The sequence below is a fragment of the Lathamus discolor genome, chromosome 9 (genome assembly GCF_037157495.1).
Source record: "Lathamus discolor isolate bLatDis1 chromosome 9, bLatDis1.hap1, whole genome shotgun sequence".
Lineage (NCBI taxonomy): Eukaryota > Metazoa > Chordata > Aves > Psittaciformes > Psittacidae > Lathamus > Lathamus discolor.
In genome coordinates, this window is record NC_088892.1 from 4,774,705 (window position 1) to 4,793,486 (window position 18,782).

The 18,782-nt window shown below is 43.9% G+C and overlaps 1 protein-coding gene across 1 annotated transcript in view; it reads left to right on the forward strand.

The window, feature by feature from the left end:
- SH3BGRL (SH3 domain binding glutamate rich protein like) overlaps positions 1 to 18,212 on the forward strand; it is a 33,875-nt gene extending 15,663 nt beyond the window's left edge. The window contains exons 2-4 of the mRNA XM_065689562.1: positions 8,289 to 8,474; positions 11,640 to 11,720; positions 15,434 to 18,212. Of these exons, the coding sequence (XP_065545634.1) occupies positions 8,289 to 8,474; positions 11,640 to 11,720; positions 15,434 to 15,466 (300 nt within the window). The 3' untranslated portion in view covers positions 15,467 to 18,212. The remainder of the gene's footprint in view (positions 1 to 8,288; positions 8,475 to 11,639; positions 11,721 to 15,433) is intronic.
- The last annotated feature ends 570 nt before the right edge of the window (positions 18,213 to 18,782 follow it).

An 18,782-nucleotide genomic window follows, 5' to 3' on the forward strand; every position in this document is an offset into this window, starting at 1 on the left:
GGAAATGTTACTTGTCCTCATACTTGACTAATGGGTAAAGGAATCTGCTTTTGGCCACTGCTGGAGGAAAGTAGCTAAACAGAGATTGGATGCAATGCAGCAAGTCACTTCTGACCTATTTATGGCCTTTTAGTATCTTTCTCATTAGAATTTGACTGTAATAGAGCTTTGGTAGAATTGGCTGTACTGCTTGCCTGACATGGAAAGAGTGACATTCAGAAATCTTGCTGCAACATTAAGCTTGAATCCTGTGTGCATTTAAATGAAAGAATCAATAACGTTTGAGTCTGAATATTTTTAACTGGTTCATACTAATGATGGTGGACTCCTTAGGGATTGCTTTTTTCAGCTGCTTGTGTGGTTATGCCCACAGCATGATTAAGGGGTTGCATAACATACTCCAGCCTTGAATTTTGCTAACAGATGTCTAATTTTGCAGATACCAAGTGACATATACTCCAAATCACCATGTAGGGTAACTGTAAAGAGTTTTTGGAATCCTGTTTCTGAGCAGTTGCTTTCCATGACCATTGATTCCTGACACATGCTGTTCTCAGTGCTGTACTTACATCTCCAGCTGAAGTACTCGCCTGGATCTCCCCTGGGTGGGAGTAATCCTGTGTGCGTCCAGGGGTGATGGAAACCAGGCACTAGTGGCGTTTACACCATTACCTTTCCTAAGTGTGTCTCATTTCACAAGGTGCAGAAGTCCTTGTCTTGAGCATATGCAGCGGTGCTGTCCCACCATTCATATACATACGTGCACAGTGCATGTACATAGTGTGAAGGCAGCATCCAGCTGGGTGCTGAGTGCTGACTGCTGGAAGAGGAGGAAGGAGTGGGCAGTTCGACTGCCTTTCAGAGGTGGTGAGCCTGCGTGGGTTACTTCAACTTTCAGTGCTGTTTCACAGCCTAAGTGAATGCGTGAGAGCCTATATTTAGTATTCTCCTGTGCTTCTCAGCAGAATTAGGCTGAAGTTAGTTTTCTAAATTAGTATCTTCCAATTGATGACAATATTACTTTATTCTTTCCTTTGGAGCAATAGAGAAAAGGTTTCTTATTTTTGCTTAACCAATTTCTTGAAGTTCAGCAGCAAGTCAGCGACACAGCAATTGGGAGCCTGCTCTGCAGGCTGCTTTACTGGCTGTACCAAATGGAGGAGCCAGGCATGTGTCACTGGCCAAACTTCCCAAAGCGGGCTGAGGGGACTAAAAGCCAAACTCCCCCTGGAGATTTCATTCTCTTCTCAGTCTGTGTCAAAGAGTAAATGAAAAGTGAGTGGGAGCTGGGTCCGAAGGGTCATTGGCTCTGCTGAGAATCCTGATCCCTAGACTTTAGTACAAGGAGGGGGTATTAATTTTCATGTTCGGTTCTTTTAGCAGGAAATAACTTACTGAATGCACTGGGATCTCTCCAACTGGAGTTGGGATTTGCTGGTGTGGGACTTAACAAATTTTTAAGCCTTGGGTTATTGAATGAGTGCACTTACAAAGGCATTCTAATCCATGAGAGAAGCTTTTCTTTTTGTTCTCATGAATCAGCTTTTCCATTTATGTAACTTTCTATATTTTCTGGAGCAAGTTATGGTCTTGTTTCGGGAAGTAGAGACTTTGTCCTTTGTTCTAACTGTATTCTTGGCTGGTGCTGCAAAACCTGATCTGTGATGTGGTACCTTATGCCTGGATAATGCCCTGCTGCAGACAGACCACATGACTCCAGGCTTGATGCAACCACCAGGTTAGGTTGTAAAAGCCTTTCAGAAGGCTGGATTTTCCCCTCAACCTTGCTCTTGAGTGTTGCTTTCTTTCACCTCCCTTTCCTGCTTTTAAAAAGTGTCTTCCAAAGCCACATGTGAGCAACAGGAGTTTGGTCATTGCTCTCTCTGTGAGCTGGAGCCCGGTGCCTCCTGCCCTCAGTCTCAGGCTGCATGGGACACTCATGCAGCCAGGGTCAATGGTGGTGAGAACCATGGCCAAATAAACAACTTTTCAGCTGTTGGGGGCAAACCACATGAAGACAGGGTTGCTGTAGCAGCTATGCAGGATACATGGTGATGTGCTATGGGCTCTCCCAAAGGGCCCTGGAGAGAGAGAGTAAGTACATATGGAGCCCATCTGGATGCTGCCTGTCTGGATGCTGCCTGATTTCTGCAAAACAAAAAGCAGGCAGTGTAAGTACAGCCTGAGCTGTTCCAGCCTCCTGTGTTTGATTTAGGTCACATAAGTTCATGGTGGTTTTGCTGTGCTTGTCCTCAATCTCATTCCTTACAGACCAGAAACCAAGCAGTGAGTGACAGAATGGTGATATAACTACATGTAATGCTTGGCAGAACAAAGAAGTGGTTCTCTAATGATAATTGCCCAGACCTAAAAATAGATAATATTCTACCAGGAAGGGAGAATTAAGAGTGAGGCGTGAATTGCTGGGAGACACCTGAGAGGTGGCCTGCAAAGCTCTGACCAAGCAGGTCATTGCTATAGGTGCCAACAAGTTTCCCACCTTTTGACCATCATTTATGATGGTGGCCACCAGCACCACCAGAACTGACACCTCTGAATTTTATGCTAATATGGGGGGGGGTGGGGTGGAATCTGGCTTGTTTGTATGAATAACTCAGTATTGGAATAAAATCAGAGAAAACTGATGGAGGCTAGGACCAAGCCTTCTTGGAGGTGTTTTGTCTCTGAAGGGAGCCTGTTGTAGTGTCCTGAGGGTGGAGAACAAGCCGGGGGGCCTTCAGGAATCCGTGACATTTCACTGCATAGCTGAGCTGCTACACTGTGTAACTCCTACATATTGTACTGCACTGGGAGGCAAAATTACAGCTTTTGCAGCTAATTTGGAAGTATTAGCTTCTGCATTAGCAAGGCACAGGGGAAATGCAGCATAATTTCAGAAATGAGATGAAAAATGTAAAAACAGTTACCCCCCCCATCTTTTTATTGATTCCCCGAAATGGCTCTGAATTGCTGTCTTGTTTGCCAGCCACAGCAGCAGAGGTGGTCAAGTCCTGAAGTCACAGCGCGCAGCCCAGCCTGCGGGACACCCTGCGGCAAGTTAATTTGGCTTGGCAGCAGCACAGCATTCCTTGTGCTGCCCCGCTCCCTCCAAAGAAAACCACTTTCTGGGTATTTTCCTGTCGGCTACAGCGGGGAGTTTGCTGCAGTTTTCTCCCGCTGTGCTTTTCCCTTTCTCTGTTTAAATTTGAGCTGATCTGTCTTTCAAAAGGTACTGAACCGTTTGAAGAACTGATGGTTCTGGCTACAAATGGTAGCATCATCTGGGGATTTGAACTTCTTCACCTTTCTGCACAGATATCCCCTGTGATTGAAAGAGTTTCCTCCCTGTGATGAAGCAGCTTGTCTAATACATCAGTGGCTTAAAACACCACCACTTTAAAGATGTAGTTGTTTTTTCTTATCTAGAACCCAGAAGGCTGGATTTGGAAAAGATAAAAACCTTTAAAGCTGGTTCTGTCTTTAAGCCAAGAAGGTCTAGATGAGGGGTTGCTTCTCTCTTGTTCTTATTCTTGCTTCTGGCTGTGAGGTTGGGAGTGGCAGCTCAGACCGTGTGTTCAGCAGGAGCTGGGTGCTGTAAGCAATGATACAACCATGGCTGGAACTTTAAGGAAATGTCTCTAAAGTTCCTGAAAATCCTTACAATGATGTATGAGCCATTTAATCGCATCCTTTTGGAGATAAAAACAAAACTGTTTGTTTTTTTTCTCCCTGCATGGAGGTCTCAGGATGCACAAAAATGGCAGAGAAAACCCCATGCCAGTGCTGGAACAGCAGAGCTGCAGCTGCATTATTGGCATGGGGAAGTTTCTTGTGTGATCGAAACAGCAGCACTCGGGCTTAAAACTTGGTTTGGGTTCCAGTGGTGCATAAATAGCTTTCCAAAACATGTCTATTGTCCAAAATGGAATTTATTTATAAACTGAAAAAAAACCCAACCCAAGACTTAAAAACCCCAAACCCCTTTTGGCCAGTGTAAACTAGATTGTTGGTTTGTATGTACATGCCTGTGTACAAAAAAAGGTAGAAACTTCATTGAATTTCCTTACAATAAAATGTTTAGCACAACTGTTTCCTTGCAGCAGGGTAGTCCTGAGAGGCTGCCTGTTGAGCAGCCAGTTTCCAGCCCTGGCCAGAGCTGGGGATGGAGTATTGCTGCTTGCTGGACCAGGGTCCTGCACCATCACCCCAGCCTCCTTTCTGCTTGTTATCTTTTAGTTGTGGGGCTTTGTTTCGTTTGTTTTTTTTTTTTTTTTTTACCAGTGAGTGAGGATTTGGAGGAGAAGAAAACCCCCACTGATTCTAAAATGTTGCAGCATTTTCTGGAAAGTTTTCTGCCCACTTTTGGCTTACAGCTCCATTTCTGACAGAGAGCAGTTTGTTGGAAAATGTCACCTGTCTCTACTCCTTGTGGCCCTGATGCAGTTTCGCTTGTGTTACTGATGTTGTATGCTGATGCGAGTCACATCTTGAAGTTAAATTTAGTGTTCCAAGTGAGGGACAATACTTGTTCATAATCCTAAGCTACTCATTTTCATCCTGTTATTCTGTGCACATGCTCTCTTGAGAGCTTAATGTTTCATAACTGGCTTCAGCTGGAAAGAAAGAGAATCTTTTTACACAGAGATATCTTAAAAATCAGAAAGTCTGCTGGAATCATCAGCTTCTGATGTTACTTATGCCGATTTTGTATGCAGAAGTTTACAGCTTGGTGGTGAGACTTCACTTACCCACTGCTAACTTGCTATGAAGCTATTTCTGTCTGGAACAGACTTTGAAGGCCAAACTGAAGTGAAAATAGATTTCTTTGGTTTAATGTTTCCTTTCAACGTTATCTTAGGAATGTCAGCAAAAAGTGTAACATTTCCACTCGCTTGAGTAATTTTAGCTGGTTTTCCCCCAGGAGTGGCCTGAGAAGCATGAGTTGGTGCGTTCAGGCTGAGAAACCCGGTGTGTGTTCCTGGGGCTGGAGGTGAAGCCATCTGCGAACAAAACTTGAGAGCGTTTGTGTTTCCCCAAGCACTGCAGCTGTGAGCTCCAGGACATGCAGCCCTTTCTTTCAGCAGTACTTGCATCTGCTGCTCCGCACCCCAACCCCTCTACTTCTGTCCCTTTGTCTCCATCCTGCCTCCACCGCAGGATCTTCCCTCTATCTCCATCCATCCATTCTGCCTGTTTCCATCCGCTCCTGCATGCAGCCACTTTCCTTCCTTGTGGTTGTCTACCCATCCTGTCCTTGTGTCTTCTGTTGTTTCTATGCTTTTGCATCTTCCATGAGTGCTCACACTGCAGTACCCTGCCTCAGCAGCGTTGCTCTCTGCTCTCCAGCTCGCACACTGGCTGTGTGCGCATTCCTGGCTTTCCACTGGCACTCTCTGCCCTGCAGAATGTGTCAGGAGCACTTGGTATAAACAAGGCTTTTTGTGTTTGCAAACTGCAGTTAGCTGAAGCCTATAAACCAAAATAGCTTTAGACATGACAATTGTTTGCACAGGACGAGGTGCGGTATCTGGAAAGGCGCTGGCTGGTGTCCATGCCTGGTTAGGCAACTGGGAGAGGTTTTTTTAGGAAGCGAGTGCTGCGTGTTGACAGGCGCATCCTAAAGAAAGGCTCCTCACTCCCTCCCAAACATGGGCAGCAGGAACCATCTCCCAGGCTCTTGTCCTGAGGAGAGCGTATGCCCTTTTGAGTGAGACAAAGTACCCTGAAGCAGCAGCAGGCGTCTTTTGCTTTATTTTAGGCACTTCCCTCCCTGTGGTATTCCCCTTCCTGAGATTAATAGAAGTTATCTAAACAAGATCCCATAAAATAATGTGATCTGGCAGCTTGGAGTCTGTTCTGTCTGGTGGTTGGTGCCATGTTTCTCTGGAACATTTAATGCTCTTGCATAAGTGCTTGTCACTGTGGTTGGAAGACTTGTCTGAGGAGCTGGGAAAAGACATCACCTCTTAATCTTCCAACCTAGGGGGGTTTTCTTAGGCCAGAAAACTGGGGTTTCAAACTGATACTACTCGTGCATCAACACCAGCTCCTCGCTTTTCTTCACAGTGCTTTTAGAGAATCACCTCCTTTGACCATAGACAGATCGAGAGGTGCACAGAAACCAAACGGCCTTGCTTGCCTTTCATATGGTGCCTTTTCCAGCAGAAAAGAAATACATTTCCATCTTTGTTAGTTCTTCATAAACAAGCAGAGAGGGTTCATGAACTTGGGATCTGGTTGTGATACCTGTAGCTTAAAATACAAGCCAGAGACTGTCCTTGCTCTGTGAAACTGGGAGAATGAGTGAAAATAAAGCAAAATGGGTGATGTGGCGGTGTATAGAGATGTTTGGCATACATATGTCTTGGAAGAGAACTCTATTTAAAGTTCATTATATGAAATAATGACAAGTAGGGTAGCCAGAGGCATTTTCTTCATGCTGGAGAAACTTGATCTTAATGGCTGAGGTAGTCCAGCCTGGTCAGATTGGGGGCTGTATGGAACGACTGAATACGCAGAGTCTGCCTTTGAAGGGGTTGAACCGAGAGGCTGAGCTGAGATGCTGTAAGGAATGTGAGGATGTGTGTATGTCTTGGAGGCAATCTAATAGTAGAAATGATTTCAAGAATGAAGAGACTTCTCGGGAGATGAAAAGGGTAATAACTGTCAAACAGAGCTCTTGTTTTACGTGGCAGAACGTACATTTTACTAGGAGATTAGGTAAAAACTTGGTTTTCTTTTTTTTATTAGAAATCTGAGACAGCTCAAAGTGTGTTCTTGCTAAGCAGCAGATTTGGGACATGTTCCTGAGACTGATGGAAACTCACTGGATGTGTAATTTAGAAATGGTTAATGAAAATGTCACTAGTTCAGGGGGAAAAAAGCCATTTATTACCAGGTCTGGTGCAGCCGTGAGGAGAGAGAAGAGGTGGCCATGAGGGGTGAGTGGCAGTTGTGAGGAGAGAGCAGCAGCAATGGACTAAATGGATGCTTAAAGACAGCCAAGGCATAGGTGGGCTGTGCTCTCCCAAACTTCATCCTTCCAGAGCTGCACTTGTCCTGCACCAGCACCCTGCAGCCTCCCCACTGCTCCTGGTCCGGCTCTGTGGCCATGTGAGCTGCTGCTCCAGCTCTGGCTCCGTATTTGGCTCTCAGCTGCTGTGCCCTGACCCTGGAGCTGCTCAGGGAGGTTTCCCTTCACCGTATATGGAGAGGCTGCTCGGGAACGCTGCTGCAGACCTGAATTAGCAGCAGTACAACATCTGTACAAAGCTCTGCTTTTGCTGCACTGAGCTGGTTGGGTTAAAGCCAGGCCTCGGGCTGGGTTTGCAGGGAAGGGAATAATTTGAGGAGACCAAATTTCCCATTAAATCCCATTTTTTTTAATTGTTTGCCAGGCTGCACATGGTTATAATTTCCTTTATGGTGGTACAGTCATGCAAAAGAAGAATAGAGCATAAGCAGACCATCTCTGTATCAGGAAGTCAATAATTCATGTATGGCAGTAAACAAAAACCACCTGTCCTGTAAAAAGCCAGCACAGTCTTTGCCACACAGATACTGCTTTTCATGGGGGTGCTGTGTGAGTATGCAGAGGATCAGGTGTGGGATCTTGTCCAGCCTGTGCAGTCAGCACCCCCAGACTTCTTCAGATGAGCAAGGACAAGCTTGTGGGGTTGCAGCTCTTCGGAGACCATACCTGCCGCCACTGAAACCTAGAACATAGCAGGAGAGGGTTGTTTGATTTTTTTTGTCCAGAGAAACATAAGCCAAATTACTTTGGGATCTTACTGCTAGTGAGAACTCAATGAGATCTCTAACAGGAAGACCCTGCAGCAAGGTGGGACTCTGGTTTCTATGAGGGTGCATTCAGCTTGTGCTTCCAGGGCACGAAGGAAGCAGGTTGTATCTCAGGTGGCCCTCCAGCAAACTTCACTGCACCTGAAAAAGCAGCATTCTTAATTGTATTGACTTAAGTGTAAAGCCCCGCCAGCACAGCCTCTGTGAGAGAACTGCTCCCCTCTTTGCTGTCCATTAGAGACATTTAAGGTTCACAGTGTTCATATGTCTGTAGACCTCAGCCTGTTCAGTTATATGGGAGCCTAGGTCAAGGCTCAGATATAACTCTTTACAAAACTTTTATTCCAAGAGTTTTCTAGTAATTTCCATTTTCGGCCTATTTTGCACCCCCTTGTTTCTGCATTGAACTCTGGAACTGCATAATTAGCAGCAAAAATGGTTTGACTGATTTTTGTTTGCTTTCTCTCCCTTTTTCTCTCTTGTGACAGATTAAAAAGCAGCAACAAGATGTGCTAGGTTTCTTGGAAGCTAACAAAATTGAGTTTGAGGAAAAGGATATTGCTGCCAATGAGGAGAATCGGAAATGGATGCGTGAGAACGTCCCTGAAGACAGCCGGCCAGCAAGTGGGAACCCCCTGCCCCCCCGGCTCTTCAATGACAGCCGGTACCTCGGGGTAAGGAAAGGCTCCAGGTCCCAGCATGTTCTTCTCCCTCCCAGTCCCCTTGCTCGCTGCTGAATTCTATGCTCGCTGTTGTCATCAGCAGGGAAGGACTTGACCAGCCGTATGTTCAGGCGTGCACAGTGCGAGGGGCATGGAAGGTGTTAGACATTCATCCCTCCTCTTGGGCTTGTAATCATAACTGATTCCAGGTCCACCATAGTGCAGAGATTAAAGCTTGGACCTCCTGATTCTTAAGTTATTATGCTACTTATTGGAAAGAGCCTACCACCACCTTGCAATGTATATATATACCCAGCCCGCTTCTCTTTTCTTTTTCTCTCCTCTTATGGCTCTGAAAGTGTACAGGGTTTTTTAATTCTCATGTTCACCACAATGGTGAACTAGCACTTCACAGAGTGGCACTGTTGCACCAACCTTATGTTCTGCACCAAGTTCCGAGGTCTGTTCTGACTTGTGGGGTTTGCCCATATGTGTGGATCCCAGATAGCTCTATAGTCTGTTCATCTTCCAAAATAAGTGCTGCTATGAAGTGATGTCTGCCATGATTTTAAATCAGTTTTGTGATCCTCTGATCAGTTTTTGCATACTGCTTTCAAAATGAAGGCTTTTGCAGCCCACTTACTCCAGTAACTTGAACGGATTAAACTCATGTTGTAAATACAACTCCTATTTCTAATTATTTTAGTGCTTGATCAAAAGTAAGTTGCCCTGGAGCACTTCTACTCAGCAGGCTATGCTTGAATGGTTATTAGATTAACTGCTAGTTTTATTTTTTAAACTTAATATCTTCTGAAAAGAGCTCACAATATGAGAGCTGATGCTGTGTGTCGGATTTCTAAGTCATTTTGCAGTCTGGTTCTGACCTGCAAAGTCCGTAAGCCAGAACCTGCTGATTCTGGACCTTTGTGAGGCAATTTTGTGCCTACTGAAAAATTACTCTCAAGGGACCAGGAAATTTTTTCCTGCTTGTAATAAAAGCAGAACTTGAAACTATCCACAGTCAGCTAATGCACTACTCGGCTCTCAAAATATTACTGACTGCTTGTGACACAGAAGAAAGTTGGTTTGGAGCAGCAAATGTAATGATAAATAGTTGTCTGCAGCAGAAAGCTGGGAAGGGGCTAGTCACAGAGAACTGAACATCTCTGTTCCGCTAGGTCTTTAAAAACAAACAAACAGAAAGAAGCAGCAAATATTTCTGTACCAGTAGGAAGTCCAGTTGCAACAGTATCACCTTTCTCCCTTGGTGTACCAGGGCTTTAGGGATGCAGGCAGATCACTGTGTGGTTGTCCTTTATCAGTGAAGTGTTGCCAGATTGCTGCTGCACCGCTACAGCTGTGCAGCAGAATAGGGTTTACCATGCAGGGATGTGGGACAGGAAGAAAAAAGCTGTATGCACCTAGATCTGGATGCCTGCTTGTCAGAGGTGCTTCCCCAGCTACAACCTATGACAGTTGTGAATACAGTAGCTTTGGGAAAAGGGGGTTAGACGCTTTAGACCAGTTCTTGCTATGGATTTATTTCATCCCTCAAATTTTGGTTGCTGTCACCTAGAACTTTCTGAATTTCAGAGAGTTAATGTAGCTTGATTCAAATTACTACAGTTTAGCTTTCAGGAAGCCCAAAGTTAATTCTGTGCCCATACACTTGAACCTCTGTCTTTATCTGATCCATCTCAAGCGTGAACTTCCCTGTATATTTCATCTGATGCAGCATAGCTGGCAGAGGAATGAGCAAATTGGTTTTTATTGGCCTGTGCACAGCAGAAAGGCTGCAACTGTTGGTGCTGTACAGGCTGGCATGAACCCTGCTCCTTAGTCACAGGCATTCCTTTCCTGGGAGATGCTACAAAGCAGACTGCTGGACTATGCTCTAGCAAGATAAACAACCCCTTTGTTATCAAGCAGCCCCAGTACTGTCAACAGAAGGGCTTCAGGGGGGATTTAACTTAATTGTACACATTTTTATCAAATTAGCACTGGAATCTTGCATGTACAAATCGAACAAAAATTCAGTGCACCTCGTCTTCTAGGCAGCTTGAATCCTTTGCACCCTGTAATTTTTTTCTGTTTCAGCTGCAGCTGCTTCTTTTAGAGCTGGCCCTGCTCTGAACATGCTGCTATTTTCAAATGGCATTTGCTGTTTCTTAGGCTTTTGCCTACCACGCAGACAGGCATGCAAAGCAGCATGCCCCTAATGGCAGCTCTCTTCCTGACTTCAGCCCAGACTGAGCCTGCTCTGAGCTACTGCCTTGCCTGTTTTCTCAGGCTGGACTCCTGCATCAAAACACTCCCCCACAAAGCTGGAGGAAGCTGTTGCTGTTGCTTCAGTTAAAAAGGGAGAGAAGGAAAGTCATAGGACAGATATGTGCTGAGTTTGGAAATCAGGGTGAGGAAAGTATGTGGTAACTGGGACGACAGTGAACTTACACAAACCTCATGGGTTCGGTTAGCCGGTGTTTGGCAACTGCTGTTGCTGAGCCACACTGTGGGCTTTTTGCTTGCTTCTTCCAAATGTAGCAGACAACTAAGTTGCGTTGTTTCTACCAACAATGCATTCTGCCTCAAATATAAAAAAGGGCAGAGAAGGGAGTATTGGTATTTCTTTTATTATTTGTTTTTACCTTAATTTTCATGGGAAGTGGCTGTGTACATATTTGGAACAACTATAGGGCCCTATGAGAACAATGAACAGTGCTACCTGATTTCCTTCATTAGCGTAATCATTAATGAGAAACATGATGGGAAAAGGTGTACTCTCAGTTTACAGGTTTAAATTTAACTTTTAACAGGTTTAAGAGTTAATGTCCATAGTTGCACAGTTGCCATTCTTCCTCAGTAATTAGTAGTGGGGACATCCAGGCCAGACAAGTGACAATAACTGCCTTGCTACGGAGGCTCTCCCTCTGGGAAAAGCAGAAGCACCTCATAGCAGCATCTTCTTGCTCCAAACAGGGATATTCTCTTTTCAGGCAGTACAGTGGATATGGGATTAGTGCTAACAATAATTGGCTGAGGGGACACTGAATTTTGCATTCGGCCACAGGAGGAGCTTGCTTGGTATGTGTTTGATAATACAAATTGAGCTGCGGCTGTTTCTGACAACTCATGTTCTGCCTTTTGTTTCCCCCACCCTCTTGGACTCCTTTGGTGAAGGACTATGAAGCTTTCTTCGAAGCACGAGAGAACAATGCGGTATATGCGTTTTTAGGCTTGACTGCACCACCTGGTTCAAAGGTAGGTGCGCACGTTTCTCAAGGAAATTCCGACCTGTATTCTACACCTTGTTCTTCTCTGCTCATAGTAGGATATTTTATGTGTTCTGTGGTTGCCCCAGTCAGTCTACCCACAGATCTGATAACTTTCAGGCTCCAACATCACAGCACACACTGTTATGTGCTGGTTTATTTGGAGGATCTGGTGTTCACTGGAGGCAACTTCCCTCCTTCTACGAGAAGAACTCAGTGTTCGGTACAAACGCTTTTTTGCTGTCCTCACTGCAGAGCCACCCTGTTCTTATTTAAGTTAATGGAAGAGCTTTCATTGCTTTGGAAAGAAGAGCTGGGTCAAGTTCTTCACTAGAAATAATTGTTTCTGACCAATGGATCTTTGTTTTTCCTCAGTTGTTCACCGAAAAATGCACAAGAAGTCTAGATTTAAAAAAAATTGTCACAAACCCAAAGAATTCTTTCAATTCAGTGAAAAACTTAATTCATGTGAACTTTTGGTAAGATTTTTGTACCAGAAAATACCTTGAAACCAGGGTCACTGTATTTGAAATAACGTGGTCTGGCTTCAGAGTAATTTTTTCCTCCAGCTTGTTATCCAAAGCCTTGTTTTTCTTTGCCAATTACAAACTGGGTTGCTGCTTTGCGGATGCAGTGAGCTGGAATTCTCCATTTGATTTTGATAGGGTAGGACAAGCCTGCTTTATACGTTTCACTTGACAACAGCAGGATCCTCCAGGTCACTTCCAGCTTTCTTGTTCCAACGGATAAACACGCCGTTTCCTTTCAGCTTTATTCATGTAAGAGTTGAAGGTCATGCTCTGCACATCACTAAGAGACCTAATTTTAAAGGCGGATGGTGATCTGTCAGTGATGAGCATTACAAGTTGTGGATCAGACTGAAGCAGTTTTGGGAGCCAAACTGATTTCTAGCAGTAGAAATGGTGTAGTGAGGAAGAACTCTGCGTCGTACAGAATTGCAGAGAGCAAAACCCCAGCATCATGCATTGCAGACGTCGGAAGGCCAGCTGCACACAGTGCCATAGTCATATCAGTATTCCTTAAGTTTTTGGGAACATCTGCACAGCATCGCACAAGAGAGTGTGCAGCATGGAGCCAAGGAGTAAGAAAGCAGCCCTGAGATCACAGCAAGAAAGCTTGTGTTTCCTTTCATGGGAAGTGCAGTGGTACTGGGGAGCAGGTGCTGCCATAACAAATCAGGTCATCTGTGTCTGTAATGTGTATGAACATTGCTGCTTCCTTAACCTGCCAGCCTGCAGAATCAGTCAGCATGGCTATTAGTTGCTCTGATTCTGTCCTCACCTAAGGAAAAGGTGAATTTTCAAAAGGAGAAACACAATGCAGCTGTACTATGCTGAATTGCTTGCTGCAGCCTGGGGAGGTGCGTTTGAGCTGATGAAGATAACCTTTGCATAAGTGACCTTGTACCCAGTGCATTCTGCTGCTGGTCTGACTTTTGGTATCTGTCCCACAATTACATGATGTAAAATCAAGCTGATTGCCTGGTGCTGAAATTGGCATTTACAGCATAGCTGCATGCAGCTTGGGTATAGTATTTGTAGTTAATGACATTACATCCGTGTCTGTTGCTACATAAAATGAAAAGTCTGGGATAAACCTGTATGTGAGTGCAAGAGAGGACCTTGACAGTAAACCTCCATTAAATTTCATTAGGAGAGATTTGGAAAGGTGGTTGGCTGAGCACAAAGGTCCAGTATTAATGCTAAACAAGAAGAGCTCTGAAGTAAGCATGTGAAATGCATGTGAAACTATTTACTGAGCCCTGGTGACTTGGTTTGTGCTTTGGGCACTGAGGGTATGATAAGACCTACAAACCCTGAGAAAGGTTTGCTTTCTATTTATCTTAAATACCCCTACTTCAGGCAGTATGGGTGGGTCTTAAGGGGAGAGGATTTTGTGAATTAAAGGCTGTGATTAATTATTTAAGGACTGAGAGCATGCTCAGTGAGGGGCCTTGAGGGAGAAATAGGGAAAAGCATGAAAGAGGTGTAGTGTCAAATCTGAGAAGCCCAGGCTTTTCCCTGTTAGCTTGCAAGACCACGCCTGAGGAAATAGTTTGACCTTCAAGACGGATAGGTTATCATGTTCTCCAAGTTACTTGTACCCACTTTCCTGGGGATGAGGGGAATACCTGGAATCCTCCCTCGTTTGCCACTGCCTGTTTTGAAGGTAAGTACTTTGTCTTGCGTTTTCTGGAGAGAAAAAAACCAACAACGCTAGATGTCACTTCTGTAGTGCTCATGACTGGTGAATGGAGTTTTTCTAAAGCCAAAGGAACCATCTCCTCTTTCTTACCCTTCAAAGAGCCACTTGTCTTTTAGAGACCATCAAACATTGTTTTTTTTTCACCATGCTTTGTAGTTCTTCTTAACCTTTCCTCCATTCTTCACCTGCCTTTTCTGCCATGGACGGACCGGATGCCCTTGCACGAGCAGCGGTGATGCCTGGCTCTGCTCTTTGGCCTGTGACATGTGGCCAGAGAGGAGCAGAGCGCAGTCTCAGAGCACAGCAAACCTGAGCCGGCAGCCAAGCGAGGCTTTCCCACGCCCCTGAGTCAGAGGCACTTGGGCAGATAGCCAGGAAAACCAGAGTGATCCACCATGTCTAAGATAAGGGAGATATGCGTGGTACTTCCTGCCCTGCAGGCTGGGGTCATCCACGTGTCCCCTCTCTTGCAAGTCTTATAGGCTTCTTGGAAATTTGCTTCTTAGTCCTTCCTCCTCGTGTTTTTTTATTTGTGTAGCGTACTGGCTCATGTTAGCAATGATTTTGTTGTGTCTGTTATTTTCAGTATTTCTTTTTAGTCACAAAAGCAAACAACTCCATTACATAAAAGTTCAGCAGATGGCAAACTTTTTCCTTTAAAATAAACCACACTGTCCAGCCTAAAGTGCTGCAGTGAGACCACCAGGACTCTTTATCTTCCTGTAGGCCGTGTTGCTGCTAACAGGTGATTAAATAAATCTTCAGTCAAAAGTACACTTGTAGAACACATCTTCAGAAAAAAAAAAAGGTGAATTTTGCCTTTCTTTTGTTGTCATTCTCTTCTCCTTTGTGACCCCCTTACAAAGGCTGGAAGACAACTGAATAATACAGGTTAATTTTCTTCTGTGTCCCTGCTGGCTCCTGTCCTCCTGCAGTGCAGCAGGGAGCTGGGATTACTCAGCACTGTCAGTGCCAGGACGGACCTGCTGCCAGCCCACAACAGGGCTCACGTGTGGGTCTTGTGCTTGATCAGCTCTGGGCTGTGCCCAGCTGAGGACTCGCAGCTTGCTTCAGTCACCCTTCTGGGAGGCAGTGGCTAAATGCTGGCTCAGTAGGGTTTGGTTCAGAAAGGATACAGCATCTCTCTTAAGACCTCTTCACCCCTCCACACCCCCTACCCCCATTTTTTGTTTTAAACTTTTATGGTCAAAACCAGCTGTGGGCACAGGTTGGAATATTCCTGCAGGTCTTACTTGAGGTGGCTCAGAACCGGAGTTAAAGCCAGCACTGTATGGAACTTGTTTTGTAATGTCATTAGACGTGGTGGGGACTCTCTTCTTAAGTTGGGTTCAGTGCTGCCCACTTCTTAATCATGTGCCACTGCAGATTTTGTTGTGTCATATGCTAACACATGTACATGTAAGTTATCACCTTCCATGAAGTACTAATATGTGTAATTCTCTTCTGCTATTTCAGGAAGCTGAAGCACTGGCAAAGCAGCAAGCATGAATTTCAACTGCCTTAAACATTCTGTAAAGGGAATTTCCACAGCTTTTTATAAAATAGTACAATTGTCTCTGCTTCAAGAAACGTAGATGTGATTTCTAACATGATTGGTGCTTGCAGCATTCACCTAATACAAATTTGAACACAAGATGACAATGTGAACATAAAATTAGAGAGCACGGAGTGTGTTACTGCCAAGTTGGAAGCATAGGAATGAAGCAATTGGACATGAATGATTTTCACCTAATTCAAACTGTCTTGGCAATTCGTCCATTTTGTGTAAACTTAAAGAAACTATTTTAGTACTAATAATACAGATGGGGTTATACCTAGGGATCCAAGTATTTAAAACATGGAAAACAGCATCTAAAACCTTGTCAGATACTAACTTTAGTGCCTGAGTTGCCTCAAAAATGTTACTGAATTACGCAGTAATTTTTCAGCGTCTTTTCTGGTTTTAGATGAAATTGTAGGTGGTGGTGTGTAGTATAGCCATTGTAGTCACTTTTGAAAGTTGTGTTTGTTCTTTTGTAGAGTGGATATTTAAGATTTGTATTGTAACACACTGTACAGATGGTAAAAACAAACAAAAAAGCCATGTTTTTCTCATGTAAGTGATCCACGTCGGCTCTTTTCACAAAAAGGGATTTGGGCAATGGATGGCCTTTCCGTTGGCAAGTTCATCACACAGCTGCCTAAGCACGACTCGGTTACACATCTGTGTGCAATGTCCACCTCAGTGACGACTGCGCTAATCCCCAGGCACTCCTGCAAATAAGCCAAAACAGCCAGAAATGGCATTTCCTTACCTGTGTAAGGGTGAAAGCCTTTAATGTATTTCTCTACAAAAATACCAGTTCACACTGCTTCTAGCATTAGGCATCGTATTGCATGTTCAAGTAGTCATTAGATCCATATAGTATTTTTTCAAAGGAGGAAATGTTTGAATAGCAAAAATACTGTAATTAAGTGAGACTTCTTTTTTTTTAAGGCTTAAAAACTTTTTTTCCATTGTTATTGCCATATCATGAAGCTATTGCAGCAACTGCAAATCCATTCAAGTGTCTTGTATTGGTGCAATATTAACCTGTCTGTTCTCCCAGTGTTCCTGAGATAGACTGTATTTCTTGGCCATACTCTGCAAAAATACAAATAATTACAAGTGCCCTGAAGGGTGAGAAACAGGTTTTTAAAGTGTGTGGGTAACTTAAAATGCATTTTGCACCACGTATTTACTCCCCAAAAGCATCAGAACACAGGAAGAAAGATAATTAGTCTTTGGCATAGTTAGAGGCTAATTCTAATGGCTCCACAATTTTGATTTTCTTTGTTCTGTGAAGACAGAGAAACAAAAGGGCACAGATGAGCAAAAGGCTCCATCGCCATTTGGTTATTTTACACTGATGCTTTAAAATCTGGGCAGTGCTTTTTAAATACTTTCTGAAACTGATTGGAGTTCTTGGTTTCAAAGTCTGAAATTTAGGAATGGGATAAAAGTCAGATCTTTTACAAAGATGTTCTAAAGTGCAGTAATTGGATAGTTCCCTCACCAGCCTTTCTTTGGGACTTTTGTTCTCTTCGCTACCACTAATGATTTTGTCAATGTCTGTTAGAATGCAGCTTGTTGCTGTGGCTGGAGAGCAGCTCTGCTGCCAGACAGCTCATGGTGAAACTTCTGCCGGATCTAGCGTAAAACTGAGTTAAAGTTAGTTAAAATGACATTTAATTCGTGTTTTATCTCTTCTGAATTGGGAGCCTGGGAGGTCAGTTTCAAGCTTGTGCTTACATAAGCAAGCAGAGTATCAAAAAGCACAGGGATAGATTAACGTTGCCTTCACACGCCTTTGTGCTTTTTCATCAGCGGCTTCATCAGTCATTTTGTTAAATCATATTTCAGTAATTACTGAAATGCTGTGAAATTTATTTCTAAGACTGTTTGAGGATGGAAGTTAGGTTTTAAACCCAGTGTCTGATTTTTGTTGCTCAATACGATTTCACCTGTCTGAACTGAGGTGATTTTTCTTTCTTAACATTGGCACCATCTTTATGTCTCAATTAGTGTTTAACTAAGCTCTAAACGAGTTTTTGAGAAGGTATGGAAGTGAAGTCTTGTGAAGAAAGTGGAATTTGACATGCGAGTCACTGTACTCATGCCTGTTTGCTGTGTTTCCTGTGTAAGGAAAGTAATGGTGTAAGTAAGTTTTGTAAATTGCAGTCATCATTTTGTGGAAGATGTAATTGAAGATCTCTGCCAAATTCTGACAGTTCAGCGACCCAAAACATGCTGAAACGAAGTTGATCTCTGCTTCTGATGGGCAAGAAAATCGCCAGGTTTAAGAAAGCAAAGTCACTTCCCTCGCCTGGTCCCCCAGCCTCGCCATATGGTAGTGTTCAGACTGTGTCAGCATTCCTAAGAAAGCTCTGTTGAGACAGACTGAATTATTTCTTTGTCCAGGGAACAAGGCACCAGCACAAACAGAAAAATACTGAAAATAACTCCTTGTTGTGTGTAAAACCTGCGTTCATTCTGATGCAGATACCCTGTATGAATTTTGGGGTGCTGGGAGTCTGCTGCCTGTTTGCTGTTTTTCTGTATTGTACCTATGTTGGGTTAACAGTGGGCACAAGAACAGAGTTTGTTCATTTATCTATTGTTTTTCTATGTAGAAGGCAGGCATTGAGGATTTAATGTGTATATTAACCATTCCTGTATCATTCCAATAAAATCGTTTTAGAATGCTTTCTCACACGATTGACTTGTTTGCATGGTTTGTTCGCGGTTTGAAGTGGTCCCTTAAGTTGAATGAAGTGGAGCTTTCTAATGAAAACGCTGCTAGCTCTGTACAACAAAGTGCATGTAACACATGCCCTGCTCCTCTGTTACGCCTGTTGGGTTGGAGCTCTTACCTATTGCAACTAGTGGGTTTTAATTACTTAGAATACTTCTACCCAAAATAGTCACTGGAGGCTTTGGGGTTTTAGGGGAGCACTGAATACACTTCCTCATTAACCTGCTTCCCCCCTCGTTCCCCAAGGCTGGGACAAATGGGAAGCGGATGGAGCAAATTGGGTTCATCCCATGCTTGCAGAGCCTGGCTGTGCCAGGCGGTCCCCGTTGCTTTTTTGGCAATGTGTGATTAATTAGCTTTTAGGGAACTATGTTATTAAATGTTTGTGTTGCCAGAGGGCAGTGTAGGATAAATTTTTAAACTAAAACTATTCATTTTTTACCTTCTGTTTGTGCCTGGTGGATCCAGCAGGTCCATTAATTTAAGCTTTACGTGCTGAAGTTTTGCACCACCTGAAAGATGTTCTGTAG